Genomic DNA, 23,801 nt, shown 5'->3' with positions numbered 1-23,801 from the left:
GAGTTAATAGTGAAATTGTTTGCTGCTTTTGTTGTTACCTAAAATGTATCAATGAGTTTATTTGGCCACAGTAATGCTTTAAAATATATTCTCTTTTAAAAAAATATTAATTTTAGTATTTATTATTATTATTATTATTGGACTACAGCTGGAGGCATTAATGGGGACAGTATTTTATTAAATGAGACTAATCTTTCAAAATAAACGTCCTACGTGTACAATGTTATTCATTTTGTTTTATTTTGCGCAGTATGTAGGAAATGATAAACTACTAAAATCCAAGGCAAAATTGCATCTGATTCTGACTGACATGGATATTGGCAGTACGACTAATCAGTATAAAACCAGTTTGCTCAAAGAGAAATGTATGAAATTGTGATTATTTAAATAAAGTATTTCATGAAAACGGACTTACACACCTTTTTTTATATTGTACATTCTATTTGCAAAAATAGTATACACATTCATACTGTAATATTCAGTCTTGCAATAGATGCTACCTGAAGATAAGTAGCTGGAGACGTTACTGGAAATTATATTTAACAAACGTGTACACATCATTAATAAATATTAGTTCCACGCTGCACGGACTTCATCCTCAAAATGATTGGAGAGATGATTTATGTCTCTGGGATAATGTCAAAATTAATTACAAAGAACTTTCATGAAGCTATTTGCTTCCAACCTACAGCATGTAGACGGCTGTGCCTATTTTTCTGGCCACTGAGTGGAAATTCTTGCCTCCCATGTAAAATGGAGACTGGGTTGCCATATTCGGTCTTACTTCCCCCTTTATGAAATTTGAGAATCAATTTCTTTCCACATTTAACCGCAACCTGACATGTTATTGCTCATGTTCAATGCAGTCAATCAAAATAGTATTTTAAAGTAGACGAATGAGTTCTGGTATCGACAGTACAAAGTCATAGTATTTTAATGCAGCTAAATATTTACACTAAAAGTGTAAGTTTAGCCAAAAACTGGCAACAGGCAGCTCGCGTTTGGCGTTTCCTGTTTCACTGGTCTTTGAACTTGTTCGCCATTTTGACGCAGCGCTGGGTGGTCGACACGTTGCTTCGAAGCGCGAAAAGAGTAATAATACAACATCTGGATAAATTATTAGGTGAGTTGTGTTGTGTGTGGAGTAATGGTATTACGTTTAGAAGGTAACTGTGGTGTGCGTTGGTGGTCTTTTGTTTGGCGGGGTTTAAATTGTTAGCTAGCTAACAGCTAGTCACAGTTAGTGTAAGGTTAGCTGCTAGCAGCTAGACCGCGCGGTGAACTGGCATTAAAAGGCAGCTTTTAGTAAACAAATACGAAACTGTAGTCGCATTTCACATGTCTGAAGCTCGTTATATTAGTGCATGCTATATAATTAATGTAATTATGTGTTGATTTGTGGACTCTGCGTTCAGCGACTCGATTTTTGTACTGAGCGGCCCAGCTGTAGCAGCCAGTCTGTTCTGTAAGCCTGTGTGTCACGTACTGGCATTACCACAATGCTGTGAAGACTCTTGATACTCTAAATTATTTTAAGTGCTGACAGGTTATCTTTTTTATTTATTTATTTTATGTTTTTCTTTATTCGTTGACCCCGGCATACCTTTGTACTTTGTGTAATTGTTTATCTTTAATCTTAAAAAAAGCACTGTGTTGCGCCAACTTCTCAATCCAAAAAAAAGTTACAAATGTAAAGAAAGTTTGAAGCGAAAACGAACAATTTGAACACAAAATGCTGACACCTTCTCCATAAGGAACTTTTTTATTTTTCTTGTATATCCCCTTGGCCTTGTGTTTTGTTCGTCTGTTTATTGTATTTGTTGAATAAAGTTTTGAATGAAAAAAAAAAGATTTGTATATTCGCTATATGCACAGGCGCGAAAAATGGCGAGTTTGTTCTGTACCGAGTTTATCCTTTCTTTGTGCGGAACAAAATCTGGCGATGTGACTGAATGTGATCTTATCTCCGCGAAAAATGGTTAAATTTGTTCGACATTGAGTTTACCCTTTCTGTGTGCGATCAAAATCAGGTCTACAGGCAGATTATTGCTTGGTCATTTCCCCACACAGAAAAGGTAAACTCAGTACAGAACAAACGTTCAGTTTTTTGCGCATGCGCAGATAGCAAATATACCAATCTGGCACGGGGTCGTCTCAATACGTGACACCTGAATCTGTCAGATCTCAGAAGCTAAGCAGCGTAGGTCTTGTTAGTACTTGGATGTGAGGCCTCTTTGGAAGACCAGGGACTTCTATTTTTACAAGTAAAACTGAGGTGCATCAGGAACTTCAAATCCCAATGCAGACTTGTACTCGAACCGCTTGTTGACTGTGAACAAACAGGTGTAGCCCAAAGGCAAACACAGCGGCCCAAGAGCTGTTTAATGTTACTTAAAAAAAAGACTCATAAATGGCTTGTTACAGCATGCTGTACTCGGGATAATAGAGGTAGACCGATGTATCGGCCTTGGCCGATAATCACCCCTGGCCGATTGATGGCCCAGCTGTTATTGTCTATCTCTACAGAGCACCCAGACGGCTTATCAGCCGACCGATATATCGGTCTATCTCTAGGCAATAACCCTGTTGTGTCTGATTTGTGGACGTTAATGCTGGATTTTATGGTTGCAAATTGACTTTTACCCACGACACATTAGCGTCTGCAAATCATCAGACACAACAGGGTTATTACCATTCTAATAGGGCTGCAGCTTTCGATTATTTTAGTAATCGAGTATTCTATTGATTATTCTGGCTATTAATCGTAATCGGATAAAAAGTATTTTTGCGTTTTTAAATAACATCAACATTCCAGGGCTCTTCCTAAGCGATGGCACATTGTCGCTGCGCCATCACACAGATTGTCAAATTTAGTATGTCTCTTTCTGTTTTCCTGGGTAATTATTTAAAAGTTCAGTGCGGCTTCGCCTCCTTCAGCCATGATGCAGAGCTAGCTAACGTTAGCTGCCTGTTTGTAAAAGAAACAGAGGTGCACGCCAGGGGGAAGAGTGCAGCGGCCGCTTCCGCTCTGCCTGTCAAGAATTCTCATAACCCACTCATACAGTAGGGACAGTATAACGGGAAATTTTTGTGGTTTTGGTGCCGTGGCATTTTCATACGCAGTATACCGTGAACAGTTTTGTCGGCCCATGTCTAGAGCAGACCCACGGATTGTCCATCTTGTCAGCCGTTATTGAGTAAATCCATCAATCGATCCAGTTAATCCATAAATCCACTTAGTTCGGCATTGTCATTGCTTGCATTACTTTCTGTCGCTCTCAGGTGGACAGCGCAATTATTTACATCTGCGTACTAGGCGTGCGGCCTACTCTCACCTGCACCACGAGCTCACAACGAGAGTGTCGCGCTGAGCAGTGTGCGTGCGCAGTCCACAGATGTCAATATAACTCATTAACTCATTATTAGCCTCTTTGACACGGTCAGTGCGCGAACTAATACATTAAATGTGAAACGGTTTTAATTTTTTCCAATTTTTTTTGTGATATTTTATGGTCTGAAATATCACACGATTAACAAGTCAGATTCGTGGAAAAAATGGAATTAGATTGGAATGTATAACTTTAGACATGCTGCAGTGTAAGTCAGATGTTGACCATATTTGTATTGTTTATCACTGCATAAACTCCAGTCCAGTAGTCAGCAGTTCTAGTACTGATTAAGGATGGGTATCAGGAACCGTTTATTTTCGGGTGTCGTTAAGAAATGAATTCGATCCACCAACGTTGATAGCCTTTTTGCTTAATGATTCCCTTATCGGTCCTTCAGAGCGGCCGTTGTTTTGAGGGTGTTTTTGTCGGGAAAATGATCATTTCTCTACACTGATTACAGACCCTGCAGCGAGTCTGTAATCAACCATTTCTGCATCGCGGCATTGCTTTGAACCTTGAACCAATGAAGCAGTGCTTCGATCTGCTGCTTCCTTGGTTCATTGCTTCGCTCCTCTTCAGAAGCGGCAACTCCGCTTCTTAACCCCTCTCAAAGCCATTAAAATATGTCAATCTTGAGTGACTTTTGTGTGGATTAAAGTGACTAACTGGGACTTCTGTTTTGTTGTGAGAAAGTAACCAGACTCGTCCTTCGTTCTGTTGCTCCAAACACTGCACCGCTCTCTGCTGAGTCGAGTCCGCTCTGAATTTATAACTTCAGTGTGAATCGCCGTTTAAATCAAATGACACCTCTTTCCACACTTTGCAGTACAAACAATAAACTCCAATTGATCAAAATGGTTTGTTTTTTTTTTCCCTCCCAAAATTAGACGTCCTGTGTTGATGTGCAGCAACCTAAGACTGTGTGGCTGCAGACCTGCAGACTCCAGCAGCCGGCTGAGTTCAGCTCAGATGTATGGAGAGACAATCATGCCATTAATGTCTGAAAGGAAATGCTTTTGACAAAAACTACAGATTTTGTTTATATTCTATTTATGTCCAGAGATCAAGGATCCACCATGTAGGGTTTATTTATGTCCAGAGATCAAGGATCCAGTGACCAATTTCATTTTTATTTACTTTAAGACTCAATAAAATGTTGTTGACATAGAAAACTTGTAAAGCCTACTTGTAGTACCCAGAAAATTCACAGGAGGTATCGATAAGGGAATCGATAATGGTATCAATATCGATAAAATCTTATCAATACCCATCCCTAGTACTGATGATCTCTTGTCCACACCTCATTAGTTTAATTTGTTGTCTTCCAGCTGTCATTGGCTCCACACCTGGCTGATTTAATTGGCAAGGTTGATACACGTTACTTTCGGTGAATCCGAAGGCGAGAATTTGTAATTCGACTGGCCGCTCGGTGAAAACATGCTCGGGCTGTATGCTCTTCTATTGAAATCAGCTGGTTTGGTTTTGTCTCTAGTTTGCTTATAACAGCCAGGTGATAGCTATCATTGCCTGGAATGAAGAGATTTACACACCAAGTGACCTGAATGAACCATTGTAGATTACATTGACTTTATTGACAAGTCTGACCCCTTTGAAAAGGGGCCAAATTAAATGTATTTGTAGAGTCCAGTGACTTTTTCACCAAAACGGCCACCAGAGGGTGCTAGGGTAATGCCTGACCTTGAGAATTAGCTGAGAGTAGAGAAGGTAAGGTGGAAAAAATTGCTTAATCAGTGATCTGTAGAAACGTGGTTAGTGATCATTGTTCTAACCTTGTGTTTCCTGACATCCCACAATGCCCTGCACATGTAGTAGTTTTGGTGCACAGACATTTTTTTTTTTTTTGCTTTTCTCTTCTTTTAGAAGTGTAATTGGTGGATGATGATTAAGAGACTATTAGGCATAGTCTTCTTGGAGGGTGGGGTGGGGGGGCATTCTACAGATTTCCCAACACCAAAACAACATTGGCTAAAGCAGTCTGTGAGAATAAGGCAGATTGGACTCCTTGGTTTCCCAAAAAGCATCCAAGGATATGTAGTGACAGCCCATGTTGTGACTGATTGCACATTTTGGCAAGCTGAGTTTGCTTGTGAGCAGACCTCTGTTGGTCATTTAACCCATGAAGGACTTGCTGCTTCTGAAAGAGAAGCAGAGAACCAGTGAAGCAGCGGCTTGGCGCACTGCTTCGTTGGTTTAAGCTTCAAGCAGAGTCACGCTGCAGAAGCGGTTGATTGCAGATCCACTGCATGGTCAGCAATAAATGTAGAGAAATGATCATTTTCCAATAAAACACCCTAAAAAACAATGACTGCTCTGAAGGAACGATAGAGGAATCGTTAAGCAAAAAGGCTATTGATTTCGGTGAATCGAATAATTTCTTAACGATTCTCCAAAAGAACTGGTTCTCGATACCCATCTCTCCTCTTTGTTTACATTTTCTGCCAGACAGTATAGCGGCACACAAGGAATCATGGGTAAAGATGCCTGGGAATGGAAACAGGTCTTTTGCAGTGGTGAAATATATATATATATATATATATATATGAGGTCTATTAGAAAAGTATCCGACCTTATTATTTTTTCAAAAACCATATGGATTTTGAATCACGTGTGATTACATCAGACATGCTTGAACCCTCGTGGGCATGCAAGAGTTTTTTCACGCCTGTCGGTTACGTCATTCGCCTGTGGGCAGTCTTTGAGTGAGGAGTTGTCCACCCGCTCGTCGATTTTTTTCATTGTTTAGGAATGGCTCAGAGACTGTTGCTTTGTTTGCTAAAAAATTTTTTCAAAACTGTAAGGCACAACTGAGTGGACACCATTCAATAAATTCAGCTGGTTTTCGGTAAAAAGTTTAACGGCTGATGAGAGATTTTGGTCTGGTAGTGTCGCTTTAAGGACGGTCCACGGCGCCTGACGGCGATCTGCGCTTCGAGGCGGCAGCGTCTCGCCGTTTCAAGTTGAAAACTTCCACATTTCAGGCTCTGTTGACCCAGTAAGTCGTCAGAGAACAGAGAACTTTCAGAAGAAGTCGGCATGAGGAGTTTATTCGGACATTCCATTGTTAACGGTCATTTTGTAATGAAAGAACGTGCGGGCAGAGTCGCGATGTCGGGCTGGACCCGACTGCGGGGGGTCGCGGCAGGAAAAACACCTCTGTTGGAAATCTTAAGGGGCAAGTTGGAACATGCCCAAGCTGTTAAACAATTTCTCAGTTACTCACTTGTTGAAAGCCATTAAAAGCCGCCTGAATTCTACAAATGGTTTTCAACACGGAGGTGTTTTTCCTGTCGCGGTGCACACAGATTTGCCGAGTCGTCACGGAAACGACTCAGCGAATTTGCGCGCACGTCTTTCATTAAAAAAATGTCCTTAAACAGTGGAATGTCCGCATAAATTCCTCATGCCGGCCTCTTCTGAATCTTCTCTGTTCTCTCACGATGTCCTGGGTGAATTAAGCCTTAAATTAGGATGTTTTAAGCTCGAAACAGGCCGACGACAGCGCCTGGAAGCGCTGCAGGACGTCCCGCTCCGTGGGAAGTCCTTACACCGACAGAAACACCCCATAATCTCTCATCAGCCGTTAAACTTTTCACAGAAAAACAGCTTAATTTCTCGAATAGTGTCCACTCGGATATTCCTCACAGGTCCCAAAAAAATTTTGATAAAGCAACGCGCGCCGTCTCGAGCAGCGTGTGAAACAAAGGAATTCAGCCGAGAGGGCAGGACCACATCTCACTCAAGGCCTGCCCACAGGGAAATGACGTCACCGACACGCGTGAAAAACTCACGCATGCGCACGAGGGTTCAAGCATGATTGGTGTAATCGCATGTCATTCAAATCCATATAGTTAAAAAATAAAAATAAAAGGGTCGGTTTATTATCTAAGAGACCTCGTATATATATACGAGGTCTGTGAGAAAAGTATCCGACCTTATTATTTTTTAAAAAAACCATATGGATTTGAATCACGTGATTACATCAGCCAAGCTTGAACCCTCGTGGGCATGCAAGAGTTTTTTCATGCCTGTCGGTGACGTCATTCGCCTGTGAGCACGCCTTGTGGAAGGAGTGGTCCAGCCCCCTCGTCGGAATTCCTTTGTCTGAGAAGTTGCTGAGAGACTGGCGCTAAGCTTGATCAAATTTTTTTCAAAAACTGTGAGGCACATCCGAGTGGAGACCATTCGAGAAATTCAGCTGGTTTTCGGTGAAAGTTTTAACGGCTGATGAGAGATTTGGATTGTTTCTATCGCTGTAAGGACTTCCCACAGAGCGGGACGTCGCGCAGCGTTCCGAGGCGACGTCGTCATCCTGTTTCAAGCTGAAAACCTCCAGATTTAAGCCTCTGTTGACCCAGGACGTCGTGAGAGAACAGAGAACTTTCAGAAGAGGTCGGAATCAGCAGTTTATCCGGACATTCCACTGTTAAAGGAGATATTTTTTTTAATGAAAGATGTGCGGACGGATTGGCGCGTCGGCGATGCGCCCGCCACAGGAAAAACACCTCCGTTGGAAGCCTTAAGGACAAGTTGGAACATGCCCTGCTGTTAAACAATTTCTCAGATACTCACTCAACTGAAAGCCACCAAAAGCCGCCTGGATTTTACAAATGGTTATCAACACTGCCAAATTCTCTGAAACGCCTTTGGAGACGGCTTATGGTAGAGAAATGAACATTCAATACACGAGCAACAGCTCTGGTTGACATTCCTGCTGTCAGCATGCCAATTGCACGCTCCCTCAAATGTTGCGACATCTGTGGCATTGTGCTGTCTGATAAAACTGCACCTTTCAGAGTGGCCTTTTATTGTGGGCAGTCTAAGGCACACCTGTGCACTAATCATGGTGTCTAATCAGCATCTTGGTATGGCACACCTGTGAGGTGGGATGGATTATCTCAGCAAAGAAGTGCTCACTATCACAGATTTAGACTGGTTTGTGAACAATATTTGAGGGAAATGGTGATATTGTGTATGTGGAAAAAGTTTTAGATCTTTTGAGTTCATCTCATACAAAATGGGAGCAAAACCAAAAGTGTTGCGTTTATATTTTTGTTGAGTGTATATACGAGGGTAGGCTGAAAAGTTCTAAGGCTCACTATGATACAGTTAATGCATTAACTGCATCATATATGTATATATATATAAAGCCATATTTGACCGCCCAAAATGACCGATGTTCGTCCTCGTCTAACTCGGGTGAATATCGGTCATTTTGGGCGACTGGGCATGGACGGAGGGACTCTGAAAATGCATACCGCACGACAACTGCATGTTATTTGCATTATTATCACTTACTGAGATACACAACACGTGGAATCACATTATCAATATTTAATGTCATTTCAAAACGCACGACACCCAGGAAATGCATACATAAAAAGTTGGCTCACTTTTACTTTTGTCATGTTGGCTGGTACTGCGCTGCTCTCCAAATTTGCCAGGGTGTCCTCATCAAGCTGGCTGCTTTGGCTGCTGTTCATTGTCGGACTATCCATGATAAAAATTATCCGGAATATCCATATTGGGACCAACACACACTTCTCGCCTTTTCATGTTATCATCTGCAGACAGTTCTTGGGTTGCGCATGATATGACGTCATCACTTTATGCACAGTGGGCGGGTATTGCGATACCTGCCTGTTAATGCGGGCAGGTACCGACAGGTAGCGTCAATGTAAATCTATGCTACCGGCCCAAAAACGCCTCAGTAAGCGATAATAATGGAGGTTTTGTTAGTGATTTGATTCCCTTGAAAGCTCTACATAAATGGTTTTTACTATTGAACACCATGGTTTTTTTTTGTTTTTTTTTTTGTTTTATTCACACCAGAGTACAAGATGCAGGACCGCCCAAACTAGTAATAAAACCACAATTTATACTCCAGAAGATGCAATGGCTAAAATAATTGGTAGTTGTTTTTGAAGTCATTGTTTGACTGTCATCTCTTTTTCAGTAGGCAATGAGTGGGTCTGGGTCTCGTGTCTTCATTGGCCGCTTGAGCCCTCATGCCAGAGAAAGAGATGTGGAGAAGTTTTTCAGGGGATATGGACGAATCCGGGAAATCAATTTGAAGAATGGATTTGGCTTTGTGGTTAGTAGGATTATACCACTCTGTGCAAATTCTGACCTTTTATCTGCGCCTGCATCCCACCAATATTTAATTACTTCTTCTTCTCTCCCCCCCCCAAAAAAAATCAGGAATTTGATGATTACAGAGATGCTGATGATGCTGTTTATGAATTGAATGGCAAAGAATTGTGCAATGAAAGGTAATGATCTATTTTCAACTGTTTTTTCATATTGTGAAACTGATTATTTTTCATTGTTGTTATGGGAAACCTCAAATCTAGGTGAATTGGTATTATCCTGGTGTCACTCAAAGGTTATAGTTAAACTGTTATTGACTTGGCAAGTGAAACTACTATACAGGTAATTGGTGATTTCCCTAGATTGGTGTGTACCCTGACTTTTAGATTCCCAGAAATAGGAGTTTAAATAATCACAGAGCAAAATAATTTATACGATTGATGTAAATTAAATCAAACACATTTTCATGGACTTGTAAATGTTTTGTGTGTCCATTTACTGATTTGTACAAAGTATGTGTATTAACAATAATTGCATTTAGTTGTCAAATACTCCAGGGCCCCAGGCTTCCTAAAAACAACCTGTAAATTTATTAAAATGACCAGATATCCAGGAAGTAATCTATATTCTATATTGTCCTGGAAATTTTCCTTCTACCAAAATGAACAACTATATAAATATCAGGTATGTATAGTTTTGCATTGTATCTCATAGAAAGACAAACATTATTTTTCATTAGATTTGATTGTCTAGTGATGGAGTTAAAGCCCCTTTCACACTGGGCCTGCTTCAAGTTGCTTCATGCAGCGTCATGACGACACAGGAATGTCTGCGTCAGGTGCGTGCAGCGGGGGGGCAGAGACGAGGTGAGGATGCAGATAAACTCACTCGAGCCGCAGAGGAGCAGCTGCAGACAGATGCTGCTGCAGCCAGTCTGTGTGCGCTCTGATTTCTCTTCTAGTTTCTGTGTCTTGTGCTGAGCTGCAGGTCTGCGCTCTGAGTTCTATTACAGTTCATCTTTCTTCCTGTGAGCAGGAACTGCAGCTGGCTTTCGCATGTTTGCACGCGCACGTGAACTGTCCGTGAGTGGACATAGAGATGTCCGGAGTTTATACTGTATGTGGACATGTCCTGTCTCTGGCAGTCAGTCTGTGAGCAGGACTTATTTATGGACTGTAACACAATTGGAGAGAACTTGACAAGGTGAGCGCAGTGAGCTGCAGTCAGGCTGCAATGTGAGCATTTTTTTTTTCTTTTAATTGTTCACATGCGGTGTAGTTTTACTGCATTGTGTACACGGTATAAACGGTTTGTGTCAACAATCCTACTTGATCTATAGATCGGGAACAATAGAACACAGCAGGAATCATAAATTGGCATCGGGTAACGTTCTGTTGTGTGGGTGTGGCATCCAGTCACATTGAGTACCGTTGCATTGCCTGGACTTGTGTTGAAACTACTTCCTTTTTGCATCTTGTGCTCGACGCAGAAAAAAATTCCATCCGATTCGCTTTGTCCTTTGCGTCGTAGCAGTGTTGAGGCATTGAGCTACATCGTCTTGGCACTAGGGGGCATCCATGTGGCGTCGCCAGGGTGCCGCATGACACAACATGAAGCAGGCCTGGTGTGAGAGGGGCTTAAGATTTTTACGCGTGCACTCAAAATTTTGCTAACCTCAGAGTAAATAAGCCGTTGTGTAATTAACCCCCTAAGAAGCATAGATTTACAGATATGAAATTAAAGAGCACTGAATATTAGATAAGTAATGGTGTGTCAAGGATTATGAAGCAATTATGAAGTGGCACAATGGCTTAGTGGTTGGCACTGATGCCTCACAACACAGTTATGGGATTGCTTCCTGCCCTTTCGGTGTGTCGTTTGCATGTTCTTCTTGTGTCTGTGTGGGTTTCCTCTGGGCACTCCAGTTTCTCCCCACAATCAAATCATGCTTATTTAGAGTATGCTCCTTTCACTGCCCCTGAAGAAGGCAGCGTCTCTCCATCTGGAGTTGGTCCCCGGGTGCCAGACTGTGGCTGCCCACTGCTCCTAGTGATTGGATTGTGTCTAATTGTAATTAGGACGGGGAGGTGATGGCCTAGTGGGTAACCAGTGGGCTTAAGATCAGAGGATCCTCTTTTCAAACCCCTGTCTGGCCAGAAAATCACTAAGGACCCTTGGGGAAGGTCTTTTATCTCCAAATTGCCCCTGGTGTGTAGTGAGCACCTTCCATGACAGGTGTGTGTGTGTGTGTGTGTGTGTGTGTGTGTGTGTGTGTGTGTGTGTGTGTGTGTGTGTGTGTGTGTGTGTGTGAGAGGCAATACTGTAAAGTGCTTTCAGCTTCTGATATAGATGGAAAAGGGCTATAATAATGCATTCCATTTATCATTTAAATGCGGAGGACAGATTTCTTTGTATGTATGTACAATAAAAAATAAAGGAAATTAATTGGTGGCCAAGTGGTTAGTACGGTTGGCTTCAGTGCAGAAGGTTCCCAGTTCAAACCCCACGTGGACTTGCATCAGGTATAAAACATGCCAAAAATCAACATGCAGGTCCACCTCAGATCTGTTGGGGCAACAACAAGTGCAAGCCGTTTTTTGAGATTGTTCTTTCTGTAATCGTCAAGATATTGGGCTATGATATACCTAGGTCATGTGTAATGCTGTATTTTGATAATGTGACAGGAAATATTGTCAAGAGAAGACATTTATTTGTTTTAAAATTTTAACAGCAAGTTAAAAAAAAAAACTGATCTCGGAGATGGTACAAGCCAAACCCACTAACACGAGAAGAAGGGCTGAAAATAGTAAATGTTAAGGAACATTTCACTTACAAGATAAGAATTCAAGAGGAACAGTACTCAGAAAAATATATGGATATGTCATAAAACAAACTAGCAACAAAATAATCTGTAGTGTTCAAGTGTTAGCACCATCCTTTTGTTTATGTGAAAACAAAAGTGTTAAACACGAAAATGAAGGAGCACTGTCTTTTAAAATCAAATAAAAGAAATGTAGCAACACTGATATATGTAAATTTTTTTGGTATTACATTTAAATGTTGCAAAAACAATTTCATTCTTTCACATAGAATGTTGTTCACCTTTGAGCATGCTTTTTTTGTGATTATTTGCAGATTCCCCCCGCAGTTCGTTGACCCTTTTTCCCCCCTTACTTTTCAGAGTCACCATTGAGCATGCTAGATCCAGAAAAGGGAGAAATTCTGGTCCTGGAATGGGACGTTTTAACAGCTATCGTTCTCCTCGCAGCAGTGGGTCCAGGTACGTAACCATAAAATGTGAACATAGAGAATATTAGAATTACTGGTGTGTGTTTACAGTTTGCTCAGTAAGGTTGAGGAATGCTGTTAATCTCAAGACTGCTCAACCTTTGGGGCATGTTTCTACTCTTGGCCCACAAATGAATTTGTACACACACACACATTTTTTTATACATTAAATATGTATGGCCTTTTATTTGTTGATTTTAATCTTGGATGTGCCTCTCCTCTGTTTAGGTATGGCCCTCCTGTGCGGACTGACCATAGACTCATTGTAGAGAACCTCTCTTCACGCATTAGCTGGCAGGTAAGCTATTAACCCCCCCCCCCATAAAAGCTTCTATATGCTTTACCTTTTTAAATGTCGTTTTAAATTGAATAGTTTTTAACTGCATGTATTTTAGAAATGAAGCAATTGTTAATTGTTCTGGGTCAGTTTGTCTACATCTGTATTAATAAAAATATCTAGACATTAGTTAATTGGCTATTGACAGTGTAAGCCCCTCCCTTTTTTTGTTTATGTCATCTATTGTTTTTCTCTCCTTCAGAAGAAGCACAATACCACTAATGTGCATCCTAAGAAAGTCCCCTTTAAAAAAAAAAAAAAAAGCTATTGTTGTTTGTAACAGCTGCTCTGATATGATATGTTATATCAGAGTTAAATGCACACCCTTCATGCAGGTATCAGAAGTGTTTAGCGGCCTCTCCTGGTTGTTTTTTCTGAATGGTGTCCATTTGGTGCCTCTCACACGCAGTTGCCGCCGGTCTAAAGTCTTGGCTGGGCCCCCTAGCGGGTGAAAGTGGTCTAGCGCAGGATACGGTAGCCTTAGGAGGGCCGTAGCCACAGTCTGGAGGTTCTGTGGGCTGGCATCCCCGACTGCTGTAACCCCACACAAATCCACGGTCCCTACACTCTCCTATTTGGTCTTTTTCTGTTGCTGGTGGAGCTGGGCGGGGTGTTGAGTTTGGCGCACACCCCTCCACCTACTTGCTCTCTGGTGGTTCCTCACTTGTGGAGGCCGGATGCTGAGTCAAGGCTGAGGTCGTTTCTCAAGGGCTTAACACTGCATTGGTTCCCATTTGGTATTTGGAGAAGTGGCTCTATGCTAAAATCTTCCTGGGTATGGAATGGTAAGTAGTCTAAAACTCATGTGATTGGGTTTATAGAAGGTTGGGTGATAACAGGGGTGTAGTTATATTCTCTAGGGGAAGAAGGCAATTTTATTAATATAAAATGTGTATCTTGAAACCACAGTCACTAGAAACCAGTTATAGAGTAGGGCTGGGCGATATAGCTAAAAAATTATCACGGCAAAATGTTCACTCCATCGATAATGTTACTGACCTGTTTTTAATAAAGACAAGGCCCCAAAAAAGTGCAATTTTAAATACTTGTAGGTTGTGACTAGCGACGTGTTATATACTTCAAAGAGTGGAAGTAGCTATGGGAATGTTTGCGCATTTATGTACAACATTGTTCTGACAACTAATTTTAAGTTGGGGATGGAGGACCCTGCCTTACTGATGAGCTCCCCTTTTTTATTCATTTTTATTAAATCTACCATTTCTTCAGTGTCAGGTAGGGCTGGGTAGTATGGCCTAAAATTTATCGTGGTATAATTTTGAATTGCGTGCAGTAACTGTATATATTAGTCTCACACATTCAGTGGGGGAAAATCCCCCCCACCCCAATGTAAATGTGTCTTTACCAGAATATACAATGTAATACTTGCAGTACAAAATTACAAAATAAATTGTTCTTCGGTTATAGTGCTGCAGGAATAGGCTTGCATAGTGCAAAAACTCATACTGCAAAAAGTCAAATCTTCTGGATCTGTTCCTTTATTTTGTTTTCCCCCCTCTCTTCTCTCCCTTTAAACACAGAGTAGGTGAGTTAATGGAATAGCAGTTGGGCTACCAATTTGTAGACCTGGGTTTGATTCCCAGTCATGCTAGTTGTCTGTCCTTGGACAAGACACTTCATCTGTAGTATCTCAGTCCACCCAGCTGTAAATGCTTACCAGCCTTGACTGAGAAACTAGTCTGTAATGGACTGGTGTCCCATCCAGGTAGCGATTTTCACTCTTGCCCACTTCACGCTACAGTGTCCGAGGACAAGCACCAGCACCAATGAGCCTCAGGGCCTGTATAGGATGATGATGTTCTTCGTTAAACACAGAGGTGCTGTGTTGGTCGTGAAGATGGTCACTTTCTCCATTTGCAGAATGTGGTGGTCTATGTAGTGACCGTGAGCCTAAAATAAAACAACAAAAACAAAACACAAGAAGCCAAAAGTAACCGCAACACATAACCCGTTACTGTTTATTTTCCTAATGAGTTAAAAATATCTAAAGTCACTTATTATTTAAGAATATGACAACTTTGGTTGTTCCATCAATGATGCAACCGAAGAATAGACTTGTGAAGTGTTTGTAGGTATGTGTTAGCCGGGAGGTGGGGTTTGTCCATGTAGCCAAGCGTGCATAGTCGTACTGTGCTTTTCTGGCTGTGTCATTTAATGTAGTTCAGTGCAACTCAATTTTCTTATTAATATTAAGTGCTTTTATGATGAAGATTGCAATCGTTTTATCGCCCAGACCTATTTATTTAATCAAAAACAAACTCAGTTCAAGTTTTTGTCCACTTAGTACTACAGTCATCCACCATGTACCATAAATACATAGGGGTTTTTTTCTCACAAATTCCAGTTAACAGTATTATGTAGAAAACAGCATTTTTCACCATGAATATACGAGGTCTGTCCATAAAGTAACGGTCCTTTTTATTTTTTTCAAAAACTATATGGATTTGATTCATGTGTTTTAACGTGAGCCAAGCTTGAACCTTCGTGCGCATGCGTGAGTTTTTCCACGCCTGTCGGTTGCGTCATTCGCTTGTGAGTACGCCTTGTGGGAGGAGTGGTCCAGCCCCCTCATCGGATTTCCATTGTCAGGAAATGGCGGAATGATTTGGGCTTTTTTTCTATCAGAATTTTTTCAGAAACTGTTAGAGACAGGCAGCTGGAAACCATTCGAAAAATTTATCTGGCTTTCGGTGAAAATTTTACCGGCTTCACAGAGAATGAGTGTTACTACAGCTTTAATGACGGCCCACAATGGCGCTCGGCGCGCCGCGCTCCGAGCTGCGACGATGAGGCAGAAACCACCAGATCATTTCTAAACGGATCGCTGTGTGGAGCCGGGACCGTTGTGTGCAATTTCTCTGGTTATCACAAGAGCTGGACATCAGCCATTTTCCGGCAGATTTTACTTTTAACAAGAGATTTTGTCATGGAAAGCCGCGCGGAGGCTTTGCGTGTCACGACGGAGCCGCTGATGGAGCGAGACAAAGGAACACCTCCGTTTCAGAGTGGCAGATGAAAAGTTGGGACATGTCCAGCTCTCCACAATTTCTCTTATACTCACTTGACTGGTAAGCACTGAAAGTCGAGATAGGCATGTCCCAACTTGTCCCTGCAACCGACAGGCGTGGAAAAACTCACGCATGCGCACGAAGGTTCAAGCTTGGCTGACGTAAAAACATATGAATCAAATCCATATAGTTTTTGAAAAAAATAAAAAGGACCGTTACTTTATGGACAGACCTCATATTAGATCCCTAACTGCAGTGTTGAGTGTGTACATGGTTTCAGTGTGGTGCTTAATTTGTTTTTTGTTAATTGGCAATAAATAAACAATAATGAAGGCAGCATTTATGCACTTTGAAGCATGGGTCTTTGTGTACCTTCCCTCCACTCAAAGTCAGCTTAACGTATATAGTACTGCCAAAGTCAGCATTAGATAAAACCAACAGTTCTATGTGATTGTTTTATGTTGCCTGCTAATTTCTCTCCCTCCAGATATGGAAAGGCTCTCACTGTCTCATGTTTTATTTGTCACTAATCCTAAATAATGCTTCGAAACAGGATCTGAAGGACATGATGAGAAAAGCAGGTGAAGTTACTTTTGTGGATGCTCACAGACCCACCAAAAATGAAGGGTGAGATACTCTGTTTTAGTTTTGTCTTCAGTTATTTTGGGCGCGGTGTTCCTTAACAAAGGAAATTGTATTATTTTCTGCTTTGGTACAGGGTGGTTGAGTTTGCTTCTCGCAGTGATATGAAGAATGCCATTGCAAAGTTTGATGGAACAGAGCTGAATGGCCGCAAGCTAAAGATCTTTGAGGATGGCAGAGGGTGAGTTGTGTGTTTTTTTTTTGTTTTTTTTTTTAAGTAGATGAACCCAACGCATCCAGCCAAACCATCCGTAATTTAGGACACTAGGGCAGATCTGATGCACTGTTACAGTTCTTTGTAGTCTGGTTACATTAACTGTTCAGTTGCACAGTATAGCTCATAAGAATGGCCTCTCTTCCAACAGCCGGAGCAAGAGCCGCTCACGGTCCCGCAGCTATTCCCGCTCAAAGAGCCGTTCTGGGAGTCGCAACCGTTCCAGGAGTCGTTCCAGATCTGCCAGTCGTACTCCAGAAAAGAAGACGTCAGGTGGGGGCAAGAGCACAAACAGATCTCCGTCCCGGTCCAAGTCCCGCTCCAAGTCCCGATCAAAGTCCCGCTCCAAGTCACGATCAAAGTCTCGCTCCAAGTCCCGCTCAAAGACCCACTCCAAGTCTCACTCCAAGTCCCGATCAAAGTCCCGGTCCAAGTCCCGCTCACGTTCACCTGTTCCTGCTGAAAACAAACGGTCCCCTTCTCGATCCCGCTCTCGTTCCCGCTCTGCCTCAGGAGATAGCAAACACTAAGATTTGTCCAGCTGTGGGTCATGATAGACTGATAATGCACACCATAAGCCCATATGGTACCATGTGATTATTAATTTTTTCTTTTTTTAATGGCAGTAAATTACATTTACATGGCTTTCTTTGGTTTAAAATTGGTGAGAAATTTGCCACCCACAGTGGATGTGCTTCCTTGGAAACGTTATCTTGGGTTTCCTGTTAAAATTATTGCTTTTCCTTCTTGAGGAAGCATTTTATCTCCTGGATAAAAGATCAGTGGCGCAGTGATGACAGCTTACAAGCTGTCTGCTGCTTGCGTGTTTCTGCTTAAATATGCAAAGCAATTCATTGTGGTTTCTTAAAAATTTGACCTGTGAAACTGACATTTTTAGTTTTTTGTAATTAAGATCTTGATATGGTTGCTTTTTATTCCTGGGTTGTAGTTCGTTGGTGGTCCAAATGCAAGCAAGCTGTTGTATGTCTTTCAGCTGAACAAAATGTTTAAAAACTGGTATAGCTGAATAAAACTTAAATTTGTCAAGCTGCTTCTGTTCTGCAGTAATTGTAAGCAAATAAGATTTAAAAATTTATTTCTGCATGTCTGTATAAATGGGGAAAATTTCAGCTTGTGTGCACAGCAGAACCACAACTGTATGTTTTCAATTTTACTGGGTGCACTTTAAATTGGTTATACATCAGAGTTTAATTGATCCAAATCTGAATAATTCATCACTGAAAGTCAAGTATACTTGACGTACATACTTCTTAATGCCATTCTACTCAGTGGTGATTTAAAAGGCTTTTAAACATTTTTGCTCAATGCAAAAAAAAAAAAAAAAAAAAAAAAAGGGTAAACGTGTCAACACAGCTGAAGGGGCAACACAGGTGTAAAACTGCAAGTGCTGATAAATATGCAGCAGTAAAGTATGTGTTTTTAAACTTCATTGGCACAAAGCCTTTGAAATGCTTGTCTGGTGGAAAATGTCAGGAGTGGGCATTGTTTATACCCCTGTCACATAGCTGGAATCACGCAGAAGGGGGTCGGACTTATGAATTGGTGCACATCCAAAAACCGTCAAATTTCAGTTCCAAAATGTTCTCACAGCCGTCTGCGGAGGTCCACACGGTCAAAATCAGCTGGTGGCCCCGGGTGTGATGCACATATTTAAAACTCTCTGGGCTCTGTCGAGGTGGGACATCTATCCGACAGTGATACATGTGTAATCTAACTGCAATTTACATTTACTGACGGCATCAAAACAGCATCTGAAACGATCTGATGGTGGTTGATTGAGCTCTGAGATTGATCGATCACAGCAAAGCCTCTTGACATGCTGTGCCACGTTTGTTCACCTCCACTGGAGCCCTGCTAGGGAGGGCAAAGGAAATGTTATGTAATAACAGGTATGTGGCACTGTGCCCGGGTCAGAGGCTTGGTGCAGGATGCCGCAACACAGCTGAACGGGATGTCACCACTGTAACACAGGTATCATTACACGTACACCTCCTAAGTCTGTAGCAGGTATGATGTGGAAATGTTTGCCCATCACATGACGACATAAACAGCCGGTCAAGTCCCTTTCACCCGGCTGCGCAGTGTGCTGGCGATGTTGATCAGATGACAAATACATAATCCACCCCTCGTATAATTAAATCCCACGTGAAGCACTGTCCCACAACGATAATCCAACTACAGTTGTTAAAATGTGTATCAAGTAAAATGACAACAAAATAGACTTTAAAAAAGAGGGAGTCCACCGGCTGCATCTGAATGTTGCGCACGTGGGAAGTTGCGCACTGCCAGCACAGTTCAACTAATCCGCTAACCGCTAATTATTGAAGCTAATGTTTTCATTATCGGGTTAGCTTTTCAGATAACCATCATTGGATCAATTATCTTCCGATACGTTTTGGTCCGATAATTTTTAGATTGCTTATTTTTGCAGGCGTGCTGAACAAAGCTTAACAGTTAAAAACATTTAAGTCCAAAATCAGTTGAGTACCTACCTGTTAAATGTTTTGTAGTAGCTGTGTCATTCTATTCTCTGCAAACAGAATAGCTAGTTCTAGAAGAAACCGCTCAGTCCTCTGCAGGCAAAGGAGAACTGGTCACAGAAAAGAAAAGCTCATTTCTTTTGACCCCATACTGATATGCTGGCAATATCACCTGTCATCCAGAGGCATACAGTTTTAGCTTATAGTTAAAATTTAACCAGTCTAATTTTGGACAAGTTATTTAAATTAATGTCACGTCTCATGTTTTATAAATTGAAAATATCAGATATATGTTTTAAAGTAATGCACTGATTTTGATGGTTTTAGTGTGGACATGCTGTGTCCGGGTGCATTATGGGTAATCTCAGTACATTCACGACAAATGCATTTGAAACGAATGCTCTGATCAAGCTTCACACAGGCAACAGAATTAAACTTTGTATACTGTGCCTAAAACTAGTGAATATATTCTCTGGGTTTATAGACGTTATTGTTTGTTTTATGTAAAAATGCTAGAAGAAGCCCAGGTTGCTTCATTATTTTCAGTTGGAATCACTGCAATTGATTCCGCTTTGCTCTTTAGAGTCCTGTTTATGTCAAACACTGTCATCTTTGTTCCAGAGTAATATATATATATATGATGTCTGAAATTTAGTTTCTGTTTATTAAATTCCATGCATCTTAAACATAACAGACACGGATTATCTGGAATTTTGTTTGGCAAGTTTTCACAGTCTCCACTGTCATCTATTGGCCAGTAGTGTTCATGGCAGTATGAGCGTCTGGACAGCAGTAGATGACGGTGTTCTATTTATTTTGACACCAATATCAGACGGTTGTCAGATAACTTTACTTTTTTTTTATACAAATAAGGCATATTTTACAAAAGCACATTTATATGTAAACACCAACACACACACACCTCACATTAACGTGTTGGTTTTTACATAGAATGAATGAGTCAACCAATCAGTGTTAGCGGAGGCTCATTTACCTATAATCCCTTTGACATCTGTCTGTTAGAAAACTTAAGAATTAGTGCATTATTTAAAATTAAAAGATATGTTATATTTTAACTTTGTACAAATGATAGAATTGTACCTGTACTACGCACGTACATGCGCGCACTCCGTCATATGAGACACACTGAAGTCAGTTTAGCGCTGGGAATGTGAGAACAAGCGGAGATTTGATTGCGTTGGTGAGTGAGTGACAGCTGCAATGACGGTGTCACCTGACACCAGACTGTCATCTGACTGTTGTCTGAAATATGTTTGGGCTGCATCCTGCAGGTGTGCACGAGGCAGTCCGGATGCATTTGGACCGTGGCTGACCACGCCTCTTTTCCTCCAGACTGCGTCAGATTATGGCAATATTTGCCGTGTCGGAATAGTTGCTCGACATTCTTGCTATGTGTGACGGGGGTGTTAGACTAGAATTGAGGAGGTGTCAATACGATAGACACATGACCTTAACTTAGCCCTAAATTTTGATCTTTGATTTCTTTATGGTGAACTGAAATAGCGCAGAAAACATATATTACTTTTCTCATCTTACAGAAGATTCTATTACAGTAGTGACCAATAGGTGGCGTGTTTGCATAAGATTCAGTCACATCAAATCTGAATAGGCGGGGAGTGCACAATGAAGATGAGTCACGAGTGATGGAAGAAAATAAGAGGTGTAGCAGACAAATTACAATCTTAATAGGTGTAGTGGATAAAGCCTTGAGCAACTGGCAATGCACGTATCCTTTCGGGCATTCACCAGGAATCTAACTTGTGCTTTGGACTCATTCCATCCAAACCTGCACTGGCTGTACCTGCTGTTGGCAAATGGAACAACAAAACGACCAGAGAGCCCTTGGGAGAACCTAGGGAGACCTGTTCATGCCAAAGAGAAGTCTGAGGGAGGGGCACATTATTGCCTTAGTGAATTTATATATATCTTTAACAAACACACACATATATATAAATTGTATGCAAACGTTTGTGCACCCCTGATAATTTTCATGATTTTCCTTTATAAATCATTGGTTGTCTGGATCAGAAATTTCAGCTAAATATATCATAATGAGAAAGTTGATGCCACCTAATCTCATGAAGATGTGCTTTGGGATGTGGAACCATTGGCTGTTCTCATCTCTGAAGGACCTTAGCCAGTTACCACAAATTTAAATAAGACTTACATTTATCTGAAGTACTCCGAATGTTAAGGTGATTTAAGGTACTAATGTCCCTAGCAGTGTGCATACCTAAGTATTTAATGGTTGATTTAACAGGGATATTATGAATAATTGTTAAAGGAGCATTATGAATTGGTAGTAATTCACATTTTAAAAGGTTTAAATTTAGTCCAGATGCCTTGGAAAAGAAATTAACAGCTTTAAGGACTTTAGGGACTTGTTCAGAACTTTTTATGAAGATGGTTTAGTCATCAGCCACCTGGTGAAAAGCCAGGTTTTTTGCCTAATACCATTAAATTATCAAAATCTGTGTTTTTGATGAGAATTGAAAGCTTTTCTGCTGCTGTGATAAAAAGTGACCCAGGCTTAAGGGAGATATGGAACAGCCTTGTTTGATACCCCTGTTAACTGAGAATCTTGTAGAAGTTCCTGTTGGTAGAGTAACTGTACTGTTGGTATCCCTATAAATTAGCTTAATCATGCCAATAAAGTTTTCTCCAAAACCAAATAATTCTCTGGTACTAAAGATGAACTTAAGTTCAACTGTATGGAATGCTTAAAAAAAAAAAAAAAATCTAAATAAAATAAAGCCTCCATCTTCAATAAGGTGATTGCATTCTAGCAAGTCAAGCACAAGCCTTATATTATTATGATTTGACCGTCCTTTAATAAAGCCACATTGCGTACTAGAAATAATTTGAGTGACACCATATTTTAGTCTATTTGCACAGATATGTGTTAAAATTTTGTAGTCAGTATTGAGCAAGGTTATAGGTCTAAGATTATAAATTAATTTAGTCTTTACCAGGCTTAGGAATGAGAGTGATCAGCCTCTGCTTCATGGTAGTTGGAAGAGTGTGATATTCAAATATTTCCTTTAACATACCAAAAATATATTTTTGATATGCATCCAGAAATGTCTATAAAAGTTGCTGGTTAGGCCATCAGAACTTGGAGACTTGTCTAACTTTATATATATCCTGGCTTTTTCCACTTCATCCATTTTTATCTCAGCCTCACAAATATTTATGAAATGCTCATCAATTCTTGGAATCCACTTTTTAATATGTTCAAAGAAGGCATCAGCACCTGTGGATGATTACAAAAGAATGATCTTTTAAAGGTTCAGCAGAGATTGTTGAAGCTGGGTTCAACTGAGGAATATTATTTGAAACCAACCAAAAATCAATTCTGGATTTGACTGGGCCATCTGGTTTGAACCACGTGTAGGTTTGAGAGTCAGGATTATCAAATTGCCAAACATATTTTATCTTAAACACACTACAAAAATCAATCAATACGGGATTATAGTAGTGTTTTTGATATTTGGAGGGAGATCTATCCATTCATCCATCACCATGTTGTAATCACCACCAAAAATAAAGTTGTCTTTGGCACAGTCTTGGTTGTTTTGGTAATTTCAGAGAGCATTAATTTGTTTTGGTTCAAGTTTGTTATAACCATAAATATTTCCTAGAATCAGAAAAATCATCATTTGCCTTAAGAACACAGTATCCGGTGACCTAGAGGATCTGTATTTATGCTCAAAACGTTCCCAGGGAAGTTTTGTAAGAGAATAGCGACACCTGCTGACCTGTTTGTGCCATGGCTAAAGATAATTTTGTCACCCCATTTATTTGTCCAAAATTTTTCATCCATGTCATTTCAGTGAGTATCTAGAAGAAGGTAACAATGTGCTTTTTGATTTTTGTAGAAAAAGATTGATTTTCTTTTTGTAGAATATCTAATACCCCTAACATTAAGTGAAACAAAAGTTGAAAAAGGACATAAAGTAAAGGTAAATTCACTAAGAAAGTATGAATGTTTGTATATGAATTAAGGGAGAGGTGATGGTCTAGTGATTAAGGCATTGGGCTTGAGACCAGAAGATCTGTGGTTCAAATCTCAGCCTGACTGGAAAATCACTAAAGGCCCTTGGGCAAGCTCTTTAATCCCCTAGGCACTCCCTGTGTGTAGTGAGCACCTTGTATGGCAGTACCCTCACATCGGGGTGAATGTGAGGCATTATTTGTAAAGCGCTTTGAGCGTCTGATGCAGATGGAAAAGCGCTATATAAATGCAGTCCATTTACCATTTAATTAAGCACTGCT

General features: G+C 40.7%; 1 protein-coding gene across 5 annotated transcripts; it reads left to right on the top strand.

The window, feature by feature from the left end:
• Nucleotides 1-975: 975 nt before the first annotated feature.
• Nucleotides 976-18,100, top strand: srsf5a (serine and arginine rich splicing factor 5a). Of its 5 annotated transcripts, none has more exons than XM_034195005.1 (9): nucleotides 976-1,123; nucleotides 9,364-9,501; nucleotides 9,609-9,679; nucleotides 12,679-12,777; nucleotides 13,014-13,083; nucleotides 16,702-16,775; nucleotides 16,867-16,971; nucleotides 17,156-17,365; nucleotides 17,415-18,100. In XM_034195005.1, the coding sequence occupies exons 2-9, from the start codon at nucleotides 9,370-9,372 to the stop codon at nucleotides 17,599-17,601; spliced, it is 948 nt and encodes a 315-aa protein (XP_034050896.1). In that variant the 5' UTR covers nucleotides 976-1,123; nucleotides 9,364-9,369; the 3' UTR covers nucleotides 17,602-18,100. The 5 variants fall into 5 exon arrangements, with proteins under 5 accessions (XP_034050896.1, XP_034050900.1, XP_034050899.1 ...); XM_034195009.1 differs by having other exon boundaries at nucleotides 17,156-17,377; nucleotides 17,438-18,100; XM_034195006.1 differs by having other exon boundaries at nucleotides 990-1,123; nucleotides 9,367-9,501.
• Nucleotides 18,101-23,801: the final 5,701 nt, after the last annotated feature.

The sequence above is a fragment of the Thalassophryne amazonica genome, chromosome 19, assembly GCF_902500255.1.
Source record: "Thalassophryne amazonica chromosome 19, fThaAma1.1, whole genome shotgun sequence".
In the NCBI taxonomy this organism is placed as follows: Eukaryota; Metazoa; Chordata; class Actinopteri; order Batrachoidiformes; family Batrachoididae; genus Thalassophryne; species Thalassophryne amazonica.
The sequence above is the reverse complement of the archived record's forward strand: the minus strand, read 5'-3'. Positions and strand labels throughout refer to the sequence as shown.

Bases quoted from the DNA above. Each gene is read 5' to 3' on its own strand.
- srsf5a (XM_034195005.1), top strand. From the start codon at position 9,370: ATGAGTGGGTCTGGGTCTCGTGTCTTCATTGGCCGCTTGAGCCCTCAT. The intron at 9,502-9,608 runs GTTAGTAGGATT...AAAAAAAATCAG, and splicing joins AGAATGGATTTGGCTTTGTG to GAATTTGATGATTACAGAGA. The intron at 9,680-12,678 runs GTAATGATCTAT...CTTACTTTTCAG, and splicing joins AAAGAATTGTGCAATGAAAG to AGTCACCATTGAGCATGCTA.